General features: G+C 59.3%; 2 protein-coding genes across 2 annotated transcripts; one reads left to right on the forward strand and one right to left on the reverse strand.

Annotated features, from left to right (window-relative positions):
- Nucleotides 1-3,374: 3,374 nt before the first annotated feature.
- Nucleotides 3,375-5,901, reverse strand: HTATIP2 (HIV-1 Tat interactive protein 2). Its single transcript, XM_074876785.1, has 5 exons — nucleotides 5,709-5,901; nucleotides 5,523-5,630; nucleotides 5,308-5,445; nucleotides 4,493-4,554; nucleotides 3,375-3,906 (listed from the first exon to the last, which is right to left on the reverse strand). The coding sequence occupies exons 1-5, from the start codon at nucleotides 5,880-5,882 to the stop codon at nucleotides 3,681-3,683; spliced, it is 708 nt and encodes a 235-aa protein (XP_074732886.1). The 5' UTR covers nucleotides 5,883-5,901; the 3' UTR covers nucleotides 3,375-3,680.
- Nucleotides 5,902-5,964: 63 nt separating this feature from the next.
- On the forward strand, nucleotides 5,965-10,632 carry LOC141946647 (1-phosphatidylinositol phosphodiesterase-like). The gene is given in 4 exon segments (XM_074876784.1): nucleotides 5,965-7,090; nucleotides 7,322-8,258; nucleotides 8,261-8,625; nucleotides 8,960-10,632. Coding segments are annotated over 2 exon segments (1,023 nt in total). The 5' UTR covers nucleotides 5,965-7,090; nucleotides 7,322-7,369; the 3' UTR covers nucleotides 8,395-8,625; nucleotides 8,960-10,632.
- Nucleotides 10,633-12,987: the final 2,355 nt, after the last annotated feature.

The raw sequence follows: 12,987 nt of genomic DNA on the forward strand, positions 1-12,987 counted from the left end.
CTTGTAATGGAAAATGAATGAAAAAAGTGCAGCCTAAAATTTCAGAGGATGAGATGCTCGAATGGTGTTTGCCTGGGTTTGGGCTGATTACAGACTGCCGGATGCACCCAAGCAGGGGTGCCAGACCTGGGGTTTGGGGGCTGCCCCTTCCCACTGCCTGGCATCGATGTGCCCACCAGCCCACCTTGTGCCTGCAGATGGGGGAAGGAAACGACAGCCCCAGAGGATGGAGGTACTTCTTCACAGGCTGCTATCATTTTGCCCTTTTCACACAGGAGTCAAGGGGAGGCTCTGTTACTAGCATGGAGGTGCCTCACCGCAATTTGGGAATAGCCCAGAGCCCAAGTGCCCCATCTCCCAGCAGCTGGGGTGCAGCCCCCTGCTCTCCAAGGGCCTGCAGCCTTGCAAGCTCAGCAGGTTTGCTGGGCTGTGCCAGTTGCCCTCAGGGCTGGAGAGTGTGTCAGGGCCGTTATTTGCTAGCAGGGATGTCACCAGGGTATCTCAGAGCCAGGTCAGTGCCTGCCAGCTCCGTGGCTGATTTGAAAAGCTCCTGTGAAGCTTCCGTGCTGCCTGCAGGGTGCTTTACCAGCCGGCTGGGCACCCTTGGTGTGGAGGGGAGCAGGAGACACGAGGGGTGGGTGAGAGGTGCCGGTGGTTCTCAGAGCCGCCGGGCTGGGAAGGGCAGCAGGGCCATGGGACCGCATGGGAAACCCCTGCAGCCGTGCGCTGGGCTGCCGAGCCATTGGGAACGCAGCTATTTTTTCTCATTAATCTTCAGTAATAAAGTCAGCGTCGGAAATCCCGGGAGAGCTTAGATCTGTGGGATCAGGCAGTTTGTGTGAATGCTGTCCAGCAGACACCGAGCACCCTTACGTGCTCTCGCTACAGCCAGGGCTGCATGCCCCTGGAAAGCAGGCACGCCGGGGGCATGGCTCCAGCTCTGCAGACCTTCTGCTGCCTGGAGGAGCCTGGAGTTTTGCCCCGCGAGACCCCACGGAGGAATTGGGTCTGACCCCTAAAGACTTTTACCTGCTTTACCTCTTTCAGTCCTGGGTGGGCAAATCCCCCTGGTGCTGTGGCTCTGCCGTAGTTCAGTGACCCATGCTCTATGATATCTTCCACTGCCCCAGGGTGGGGGTTTAATGAATGCACAGAGCAAGCTGGGGAAATTGAGGCCTAAAATGAGCGATGAAGCTTCATGTGAGAGAGTCATAATGAAGCTATACCATGCGCTGGGATTGCAGTTGTGCATTTTAGCAGAGACTTATCTGAAACACTGGAAAAGAAACCATATACCATTGAGCAGAAACAAGGGTTACACAGAAATAGCTTGTGTCTTCCACAGACCTTTGTCCAGTAAGGAATGTTTGGTTTGTGCATTTAAAGGCTTTAGAGTGCTAAGAAAATATTTCCAATAAGAAATCCAGACCTTCCTTTTCTTCCCACGACAGCTTAACTTCTTTAAGAGCCCTTCTGGGAGAGCCTTTTGGAGATCCAAGTGCACTCTGAGGATCAGATTGTCTTGTGTACACAATGGCTGGTTTCCTCCAAGTGCTCTAGGTTTGTGCCTTGCAACTGCCCCCTCACAAACCACATGGAATCTCCCATTACACCAGATTTATCCTGGGCTCTGTTATTTCAAGATTTTATTATCCTTTCTAACAACTTGCCTTTTATAGAAGGTAGCCTTGTTGCTTTGCAGTTTCCTGGTTCCCACTGGAACTTTTTAAAAATTAGCATCATATTTAACAACATTGGCTTTTGGTAGAGGGATCACTGTAATTCTCACCCAGGCAAGTATTTGGCAGTTCATCTGAGCACTCCTTCTGGCAGATTTTTAACCATGTGTTCTAAAATAGGGGTTAAAAATTATTATTTTTTTTCCCCCTGGTGCCTTGGAACAATCATGCAAATGCATGTCCCCTAAGGAATGAACCTAGTGTGAGACCCTTCACAGCAAAGGTCAATGCAAGTAACTCACCAAGCTTTTCTGTGATGGGTCTTTCCTTCTCATAGAGCCTGATCACATCCTGTCTCTGGGGCTCTCTGGAGAGCTTTCTGCTTCTCACATAGTCATGATTAGTTTTCATGCCTTTAGGATGCTTTCCTCAAATCTTTTGTGGTCTGCCTTTCACCTGTAGCTTTCCAGAGCTTGTATTCTTTTTTTACTCTCTCATCTGTATGCAATTTTCACTTCTTTTAAGGTCTTGCCACTTCAGGTGTTCCACTCCCCTGTATAACCACATCACCTTTTTTAAGGCCAGCCTACTTCTCATTTTCCTTTTGACATTAAATATTACTTTAAAGTTACTGCTTTTGCTCTCACCGGGACAGTCTGATCAGTAACTATGGCTCTGTGGTCCCTCATTTGTTACCTTTGAACTAAGCCCTGTGCGTGGTTCAAGAGTCAGGCAGGTTACACACAGCATGGGGTTACACCATGGCACTGCCTCCACCAAGCTTCTGGGGACTGGACCGATGATTAAAACACTTGTGTAGAAGGAAGGAGACAGGGGATCCTGGCTCCCTCTGCTTGCTGCATCCAAGTCACTGACACAGGAGCCATGGGTGAGGTCGAAGAGGAGAAAACCCTGGAAAGCAGCATTACCCAGAGCACTGGGACTCTGGCCAGCCGGAAATTCAGGAGTCACGCAAGCCCTGTGTCCCAGCTGCGGAGCTGCAGAGTTCCTCGACCCTGAGCACGAGGCCTGAGAACGGCCGGGGCTGTGGCTGGGACACGGCACTGCTCCTCGCGCCTGCTTCGTGCCTGCATCAGGGTCCTGCTCTTCTTCTGCCACCCAGGCAGCGTGGGGCAGGGGCAAGCCCACCCTGGGACATGCAAAGGGCTGGCCTCACTTCTTGCACATGCAGAGCACCCTGGGGAACATGGGGCTGAGCTCCAGTTCACTTGTGTCCGTAAGGAAAGCCCAGAGGAGCCTGCAGGAACAGGCAGTTTTGAGTCAATGCAAGTATTTGCATGGTGTTTATGCTACTACAGGTACTCAAGTGACAGCCCAGGTCTGAACAGCAGCATCCCTCCCTGTAGCCATCCCTCTGCACCCAGAGCAGACCAGTGAAGACAGGTTGCGTGTTTGCAGAGACCTACTGTGGGCAGAGCCACCACTCCAGGCACCTCAGCCACTGCTGCTGAGCTTCCAGCAGCTCTGCTACTTGAGTGGCACTGGTGCCGCCGTGTGCTCTGCGGGGTGCACCCCCAGCAAAGGCAGCTGTGTGCTGTCTCTGCTTTCCTGTGTCCATCTACAGCATGGCCACTTGCCTCCGTGCATTCTTTGAAGCGTCACCAAAAGACACAATCTGAACAGATGTAGTTGGGTTGGTGATATACAGGTGACAGACACAATTTCAACACAAAGTTGGCACAAACAGACCAGTCATAGGATTTTATTTAAGGCCTGAATTCAAGAAATTGCCTGGATTACACCATTTTTACCCAGATTTGAGTGCTGGATCCAGGCAGTAGAGCACATTTTTTTTCCTCACCCACCAGCCATCACCTGCATTTTTGACCACTTGACAGAATTGGCTGCCATGCAAAGTGCACCTCTATCTCCACATTAGCCATGCAAGCACCCCCCTCCTCTCCCATGCATGCATTCCTCCTCGGCCCAGAAGAGCATCTGAATGGTGAATCAAGCCCGTTCCTGCCCATCCCTTTTGCTCTACGTGCCCTGCTGCGGCACTGCCTTTCCCAGCTCGTGGATAGCCTTGTTCTCCAGCACCTCCACCTTCCCCTTGGCTGGCTGCAGCACACTGGCCACCATAGCCCTGGCCACCGTTTCCACAGGCACCGAGTAAGCGGTGGGGAAGACCCGAGCCACAACGCCCAGAAACTGCTGGGCCATCCACTCGCCGGGCCGGGACTCCTGGCGCTTGCACAGCAGCACCCTGCAGAGTGAGGAGGTAAGGTGGGTCAGGCTGAAACCATCCCCCAGGGAAAGCTAGAGACTGGGCTCTCCAGCTGCACTGCGGGCCCAGCCCAGCTTGCTAAACCCACATGGGGGCCATGGGGCTTTGGCAGGGTCCTGAAATGTGACTGAGCTGAGCCCTGGGACACTGAACTCATTTCCCCGCAGTGCTGCCAAGACCAGAATCCCAGTTACTCCCAAGCAGCAAGAGCATAGTACAGCTGGAAGGACACAGGTAAGTGTCCCCCCTGCATAAGATCAAGGTCTGTGCGGAGATAAGCTTTGACCTATGTCCCCCAACCTCAGCTTTCAACCCAAGCCTCTTCTCCTTGCATGGCACGTGATGCTAGCATTGGGTCGGGTGTGGGAAACTGCTGTGCTTGCTCCCTGCAGCATTGGGAAGCACTATGCTTGTCCAGAAGCTGCCTTCGCAGCTGGTGGCTTTCTCCACTTCCCTCCCCAGCCCTCTTCTTATGCATCTTTTCTCCCTTTCTTCACCTCCCAGCCCACTGCCCTGTCAACCCTCCACCTGAGTCCTGTGCCCTCCCTCCTCCACCGCTACTCACGCTGGCCGGAGAATGGTACAGCGATCAAAACCAACAGCCTGGACCAGGTTCTCCACTTCTCCCTGTCAGAGCAGTCGGGCAGGATGAAAGGACACAAGGATGACTGCTAGCACCATCCCTGCCGTCCCATGAAATGGCAAGAGAGAGTTGCTGAGCCATGGGCAGGATGGCACTAATGCCAGTGCCAAGCTGGTCCAGACCAGGCACCGCCTGGGCAGCAAGCAGCTTTCCAGGAAAAGGCAGCGCGGGGCGAGCGTCCATGGTGGACACACTGACCGTTAGTCAGCAGCGCACCCTTGCAACCATCATGCTAACTGCAACTGGACACTCCTGAGACAGCGTCCAGCCTGGGGTCCTGGCACAAGGCACAGGCAGACAGCAGCGAGTCCAGCTGAAGTTGGGAGCTGCAGCACACAACATAGGGGGGAAAAAGCCTTTGGCGATGGGTATGGCCCCACCTGGGGAGCCTGTGGGCTCTCCACTGCTGGATAGTTCACGTCTCAGCTGGACACAGCCCTGAGCCTCCCCACCTAGCTGTGAAGCCATCCCAGCCTGGGGCTGGGGAGCCAGGGCCGGGCTGGAGACCCCAGTGGGTCTTTCTGGTGGTTTGAAGAGGGCGATGGATGCTGCATGCGGGTGCCATGCTGCTTTGGACGAAGCCAGTCGCGTGGCTGTCCCGCCAGCCCCCTCCCTCACGCCCTTGTCCACAGGCACCAGGAGGACCCTCGAAGCTGTTTGCATCTCTTGATGAAGAGCTCAGCTCCCTCCTCCTTCCCGAGCGTCCTGGGAGGAGCCCGCCCCAGGTGCCCCCTCACCTTCACGCGGAGGTAGAGGAAGCGGCTGTGCTGGTTTGCCCCCTGGGAGGACTGCAGGACAAAGTGTTTGCAGCCCCCCGCCCGCGCCAGCTCTGCCGCCTGCGCCACGTAGTCCCGGTCCACGCGGACAAAGCCGGCCTGCAGGGAAAGGGAGAGGGGGTGAGCGTGGCAGGGCAGGGGGCAGGCAGGGTGCCCCCCCCGGGGGTCCCACTCACCGCGCCAGCCTTGGCCCTGGTGGTGCCCAGACAGCAGAAGCCGACATCGTGTCCCTGGAAGGCGGCGGCGTGCTCGCTCAGCCGCTCGAAGTCCACCACCGCCTGCTCCTGCGGGGAGGCCGGGGCTCAGCGCCGCCCCTCCGGCCGCCCCCCCGGCCGCCCCCCGCCGCCCCCGGCCCCACGCACCACGGCCGCCCCTGTCTCCTCCTCCAGGCTCAGCCGGCGCCGCCCGACCAGCGTCACCCTGGCGAAGAGCCGCCGGGCCAGCAGCTCCCGCAGCAGCGCCCGGCCCGTCTCCCCCGAGGCGCCCAGCACGAAGCAGGCCCCGCCGCCGCCGCCGCCGCCGCCGCCCGCCGCCATGCCGAGGGAGCGGTGGCCGGGCCGGAGGCGGCGCGGTGGCGGGGCGGGCCCGGGCCGGGGCAGGCCTGGTGGCTTCCGCTTGCCCGGGGCTGGCTGCCCGGAGAGCCCGGCTCTGCCCGGCGGTGCGAGGGACGGGCACAAGGTGCGGCCAGCACGCTGCGGTTAAACATACGACAAGAGCTTTCTCCGGGGCGGGGGAGGTGGTTCTGGCCCCCGGAGCAGGGGCCTGCCCCAGGGGACCCCCCTCTGCCTCGCTGCTGCTCCCAGCGCACGGGGAGATACGCCTGCTGGTGTCCCCCCTCCTGTCCCTCCGCCTGGTGTCCTGGTGGTGGCAGAGCCCACGGCAGAACGCGTCCCCGGGAGGATCTCTGTGTCCTCCCTGTGCAGGCAGAGGGGATGTGTTCCCCAAGGGATGCTCAGGGAGGTTTGTGACCTGCCGGGCGTCCCCTCCCCAAACAACAGGGTTCAGTGTGCACCGCAGACTGGGGTGCCCCGTGGCTGTGATCCCCGGGCAGGAGGTAAGTCACACCCCCCAGGCACCGGCTCCAGACCCGGCCACAGCCGTGGGGCACATACCCCCGCGGTGACAGCAGCCCTGCCCGCCGGGAGCAGCCCCATGGTGGCTCCAGTGTGAAACAGCCACCGGCGCCTGAGGAGCGAGGGGACAGAGCCCCCTTCCCAGGGGACCCTCACTGAGCAGGTCCTGGGGTGTGCTGGCAAGCACAGGCCTCCTGCTCCAGATCCCTGCCTGGAGGTTGTCCCTCTGACAGGGACGATGGCAATCATCACCGGGGCGGGGGGGTCAGGTCCCACCGGCACCCAACCCCCTCCACGGCTCCGGAGCGGGCGCCTGGGGCCTGGGTACCTGGGGGCTCTGCGCCACCGCTCCCACGGGTGGCATCAAGGAGCCCCATGACACCCTGATCCCGTTTGTCCTGATTCCTGAGGAGGGAGGTGCAGAGGTCTAATAGGCTGCTTTCGGGATCAGCCAGGTGATTTTCCAGCCTAGCGTGTCTGCTGAGTGCTCCCTTTGGCTGAGGACTGAGGATGAATCCCTGGCGCACGTGCCACGTGCGAGGCAGGACGCGCGTCATGTCCATCACCGGGTTAATGGCCGGCATCCCGCTCCACCTGCCAGTGTGCTGCTGGCACCCACGGCCGTGCACCCTGTCTGGCCGGCTGTACCCCGCGGCCACAGGCAAACCCAGGTGGGTGCAGGAGGGGGAGACTGGGACACACCGGGACTCGGGTGTAGAGGGATGAGTGCTTGAGAGTGGGAGGGGAACCGTACGGTGCGACAGTGCGGAGTATCGGCAGCAATATATATGGGGCACATGGTATGCTAGAGGGCTTCACGGATGGTGGGGAAGGTGGGATTGGAACGTGTGGGGGCCACAGGGCTCTCCCACTGATCACAGTCTGCTTCTCCTCCACGGCAGGGCTCGGTGGGGCAGGCCAGGTGCCTGGGCACCCACTCTCCTGGCGGTATGGGGGTGCGGTGCCGGCGCAGCGTGGCATTCGACTGCACGCCCCAGCCGGCAGCTTGCTGCCCTGACTGGATGGCAGGGCTCCCCGATGCCCTGCCCCTCTCCCACCTCTCCATCCCTGGCACCCACGACTCCCTCAGTCTGTTCGGTGGCCGACACCTGCGGTGCCAGAGCTGGGGCCTGGAGTCCCAGCTGGCGGCTGGCATCCGCTTCCTGGATGTGCGCTGCAAGCTGGTGCGGGGCGAACTCCACATCTACCACCTCTGCACCTTCCAGCGGGCCAGCCTGCGGGGGATCCTGCGCCGCACCCTGCGCTTCCTCCGTGCCCACCCTGGCGAGGCCGTGCTCATGCGCATCAAGGAGGAGCTGCCCATCTTCCCCCAGCCTGGCTTTGCTGCCCGGCTGCACCGCTGCTTGCTGGAGGAGGGACGGGGCCGCGTGTGGTGCCGGGAGGAGGTGCCAACGCTAGGCCAGGCACGGGGGAAGATCGTGGTGCTGGAGGCGCTGACACGGGAGGTACTGGGCATCCCCTACGAGCAGCTGAGCATCAGTGACGCCTGGAACGTGCTCTCACTGGAGCGCAAGTGGGCCCGGGCGCGGCGGCACCTGGAGAGGGCGGCCGGTGGGGACCCCACCACCATGCACCTCACCTTCTGCTCTGGCAACGGGCTCTTCACCTGCCCCGAGGAGGTGGCCCGCTTCGTGAACCCCCGCTGCTACCAGCACCTACGGCGCCGGGGGGGGCAGCCCGTGCGCTGGGGGGTGGTCATCATGGACTTCCCTGGGGCAGGGCTCCTCCAGCTCATCGTGGAGAGCAACACCCCGCGGGCCAGTGGACACATCACGGCAGCCCCTGGCACCCCCACGGCATCCCCACGACACCCCCGCGGCAGAGGGAATGGGCGCTGCTGCCGGCACAGCTCCGCTCACTGCCCACACAGGCGTCCGTCAGGACGGACTCTGCTCCCAGCCCCACGCCTCTGCCGAAGGACGTCAGCGCCTGTAGAGCAAAAGCGGGTTTCTAGCTCTCGCTGGGCGCCAGGAAGCCTTCGCGTGACAACGGTGTGACAGTGCCAGAGGTGGCAGGGTTGGCAGCTGCAGTCGGAGCCAGGCAGCCCGGGAAGCTGCCCCCTGCACACCGCTCTCCCCTGAGGAGCCAGGTACGGTCCTGGGGCAGTGCTGGGCCAGCCGGGTCCCCGGCAGAGCAGCAGGGACGGGTGGAGCAACAAGGTCCTGACCTGCCTCCTCTCAGGCTGGTGAGTCCACCCAGAATGCCTCTCTGCAAAACAGTCCTTTTCCTTTCAAAGGTAAATAAAAATAAAAAGAAGCTAGGAAAGCATTCCCTATGTTGCCTTGCCATTTCCTAGCAGAAAAGTGCAGAAAAGACCTTTTGGTTTTGCTTCTCAGCTGTAAAAGAGCCTGTACCCCTCTGCCTATGCTGAAGCACAGTTAAACTGGTGTTTGTAACCATCTTTCTTTTAAAGCAGAGCTGCAAGAGGTCAGAGGAGGCAGGATTCATTTCAAAGGTGACAACTGATGGTTAGGAACATCCTTCCCCTTGTTATTTTAGCTTTTGTTTTTTTCTTGCAGGGGCTTTCCCCAAAAGTCAGGACCGTTAGAGAGAGGCAGTTTCAGCAGGCATCGCCAACCCCATGCACAGAGAACTGGATGGCCAGCGGTGATTCAGAGGGGCCCACCCCATCCCCAAGGTCGCACACCCAGGGATGCTGCACAGGGCAAAGCCCAGCGGTTTGCAACAGCACGGGCAGCATGGACGAGGCAGTTTGTGGATCCACAAAAGTAACGTGGTTGAGATATAAAAAAAGACCTTAAAACGCACGTTGTGCCAGCACCTGCCCTACCTGCAGAAAATAAATCAGCAATTTAAATAGACTGGCAAGTTGCAGGACACTAGCTCCTTGGAGCAGAAAGATAACTGAGGTCCCAGAGGAGAAAGCACCAAACTGCCAGCTGCTCTGAAGCAGGGAGGTGAGAAAAAGAAGAGGAAAGCTCAGCCCTGGCCTGCCAAATGGCCTCAAGGACGGTCTCAGGGGAAAATGCAGCTGGGCTCAGTGCCTGCTGGAGGGGATGCCACAGGATTTCCTGGCCGGAGGAGAGGACATTGTTTGCTCCACATGAGCTGATCCTGACTGGAGACATGGCTCTCAGTGCTGAGTATGTTTATCCGCTGGCCCTGGGTGGGCTGCGGCAGCTCTGCCCAGGGAGCAGGCAAGGACAGAGCCCATGCTGCAAAGAGCCAGATGGGAGGGGAGCAGGTGACAGTGCACAGGGGGTGATGGAGGTGACAAACAGAGGAATCTGTCTCTGTGCTTGCTTTGTGAGATGGGAGAAGACTGAAATCTCTGCATTAAACCAGATACATGACAAAACCACTGGTGATATCTGGGGTGTCAGTGGCCTGCTTTGTTGGCTGCCAACACCTCCAGCGCCTGAGGCTGTTGCCCCTGTGTCCAGCCAGCGTGACAGCGCAAGGTATCACTCTCATGTGATGGCTCGAGGTATCACTCTCATGCTGGAAAAATGGGTGCCATTGAGGGAGGGCCAAGCAGGTTGGTGACCTGTCCTGGCCCTCCAGGGACACACAGTGCCGTAGGGAGTGGGGCAGGGCACAGGCAGAGCCATCACAGTTCCCTGGAGCGGCTCCGTGAGCTGGGTGGTTCTGCTCTCGCTTAGGGCAAGGGCTGCCTGCACGGCTGTGGAGCTGTACCCACCCCGTGCCCCAGCTTGCTGGCAGGGCAGAGGCACTGCTTGGGATTCCCCGGGTGGGCAGAGCCACTTGTTTACTCCCTACCACACAAGCGGTGAGATAACTTCGGTGTTATCTACTCCCCCAGCATCCTGTTTGGCGAGCCCTTATCTGTGCCATGCTCGTGTTGCTGCTGCCGGGCACCAGGGAGTCGGCAGGCAGCGTGGGCAGGGGTACCTGGCCGGCAGCGCTGCCCAGTGGAAAGGCTCTCCATCACCGGTGTGGCAGGGGAAAAGGCACGAGGCAGAAAGCTGTCCTACAGCTAAGATCAAAGAAACATCTCTGAGAGGTGGACAGGAGTGATTTGCCCAAAACTACCCCTGCATCCTGCAGCTGAGGCTGCCACAGTGCTGTGAGGTCCCTGTGGGTGGGAGGTGCAGGGTGCCATGGCCCATGCAGGCTGTCTTGGAAGCATCCCTGTCCTTCTGGTCCTGGCTAATCCTTGCAACCATCTCACTCCCTCCAAGCCAGGGTGGTACTCTGATAATGTGTCTTCCTGTGGCCAAACACTCAAATTCTGAGAAAGATTTTATCGGGCACTGCTTTCCTCCAGGGCTGTCAGGAGAGGGTCCAGCTGCTAGGGCTGCAGGCCAGCTCTCACACTAGGAGACATGCCCAAAGGCACTCTGCAGCCCAGGGACACCTTTTGGGTCAAACACCCCCTGGGCACCTGCGATGGGTGAGACCTGTCCCCTGCCTGCGCTCAGGAGGTGCCTCCAAAGCCTCCACTCACCAGGGCGTTGGAGGACCTGCGGAGAGCCGCCCTGTTCCCCAGGGTGGAGTGGGGGGACAGCGGGAGCAGGGAGGCCCCCCAGCAGGGTGTGGGTCCTTGCTGGCACCACGTCATGCTCCTGCAGGGGTGCTGCTGGGTTCCTCCTTGCTCCAGAGGGCTGCTGAGCCCTCCCCGGTGGCAGGGATGAGGGGAGTGGGGGGGCTCCCCAGGAAGGCGCTCGCTGTATCGCTGGCAGCAGCCGAGCCAGGCGGGCGGTGTCAGGGTGACTCGGTTCCTCTGCGGTTTGCCGGGGGACATTGCACAAGGAGGGGAACAGGCTGTGCCGTCGTGGGGCGGGAGCCTGTGCTGAAAACAACACGAGTGTGGCTCAGCGCAGGGGGGTTGCGGCGTGCTGGTGATGGGGGTGCCTCTTGCACCCCCTGCCCCAGGGTCTCACTCCGTGGGGTCCTGGGCACTCCCTGGGGACACAGTGCGGGGCACAGGCTGGTCTTGGCACTGTGGCTCCGCAGAGGCTAAGCCCCAGGGCATCTGCCCACCTCTGCCAGCACCCACCTCCCCTTGCAGCACGTACAGCCCTTGTCACCGTGGGTCCCACCCACACCTGGGCGCTCCCAGCGCCATTGGGATACTCATGCAGGCATCGCACCCTGCCCTGTGCATGACACCCTGCCCGCAGCACGGCCGAGCACACCGAGAGCATCAGCCTGGGCGGGCAGCGACAGCTGAAGCGGCCAAGCTGCTTCCCTCTGGCAAGCCCTGCAGTCGCAGCCTGCGGGTGGGTTGGCCAGCCCCGCCAGCTGCACAGCACCCTCGGCAGTGGTTTGGAGATGGCATGCATGAGGCACCCGTGCCCCTTCCCCACAGATAGAGCCTGCAGCAGGGCTCTCATGGGAGAGAGCATCATCACCTCCATCTGTGGCTCAGGACCAGCACACAGTAAAGGAGGCACATTTCTATTCCAGATCCCTGCAGGGCCCAGAGGGACGGTGAGGAGGTGACACAGAAAAGTGTCTTTGTACCTGCTCCCCTGAGTCCCTGCTTAGTGAAGCCCTGGCTTGCAGCTTGTGCTGTGCCCTCAGAGGGGTGGCTGGAGCGACAGGATGCCCCATCCTGCTGCCTGGGAAATCCCTGCGCTGCTCAGCCCGTAAGGCAGGGACAGGCCCTTCCTCGGAAGGAACCCAGAAGGGAGCATGTGCCCTACAGCATCCTGAATCCTTCCTGGGAAGCCGGCCTTGGAAACCACCTGAGACGTGAAAGGGCTGCTGGTGATTAGCCAGCTCCCAGCAGAGCTGATTCGGGTCTTTTCTCCTTCCCACCACCTGTACCTTTTTCCACTACCTGCAAAGCAACCCTCGGTACTGGTCCTGCCATGCAGGACCCCCTCTCAGAGCCCAGGGTACCTGTCCCCACACAAACAGCTTTGAGCTTGGCCACGTTTTGCCATTCACAGTGGCAGCCTCTGGGTCTCAGCCACCTTGCTTCTGTTTTTAAAACAATACCAGAAGCTATTTGTAGTTACAAAAATAAAGGTGGGAATATTTTTTTCTACTGCTCTGCTGTACCATGTCGGGTCTCAGCAGAAGTGAAAATGACAGGGGCACAGCCTGCTCCTCCCTGGGGCTGTGCACCTGCGAGCACCCCTCTGACTCCCAGAGGGTGTCCCACTGCATGGGAGAGGCAGCTCCCACCCTGCCTGCATGACCCTCAGCATTTTGAGATGCTCTCCTGCCCCAGCAGCTGCCCCTCAGCCTCTCTGCCTGCCCGACTGCTTCTTCCCTTGCCATAATTGTGCACCCTCTGCACACGAGCTGCTAGAAAGCGGGTGCTCCTGAATTACTGGACATACAGACTCATCCTCAGCAATTTCATAAAAATAGACAATTGCAGTAAAATATTTTGCAAGGAAGATATCCAGAGACAGGAACCAAGTTTAATTTACAATGGCTAAGTATAAAATCATTGTAGTGGGTTATGGCTTTTCTTGGATGGGTTCCTCCTTTTGTCTAGCATGAGTCCCACTAGAGCAGCATCATTTTCTCTGGAAATGGAAAATGCATGTGACCTGCACAGCTTTCTCTTTGGCTTTAGCTGGAAGTGAGCAGAGTAATTCCTGCAGAA

Source organism: Strix uralensis, chromosome 8, assembly GCF_047716275.1.
Source record: "Strix uralensis isolate ZFMK-TIS-50842 chromosome 8, bStrUra1, whole genome shotgun sequence".
Taxonomy (NCBI): Eukaryota; Metazoa; Chordata; class Aves; order Strigiformes; family Strigidae; genus Strix; species Strix uralensis.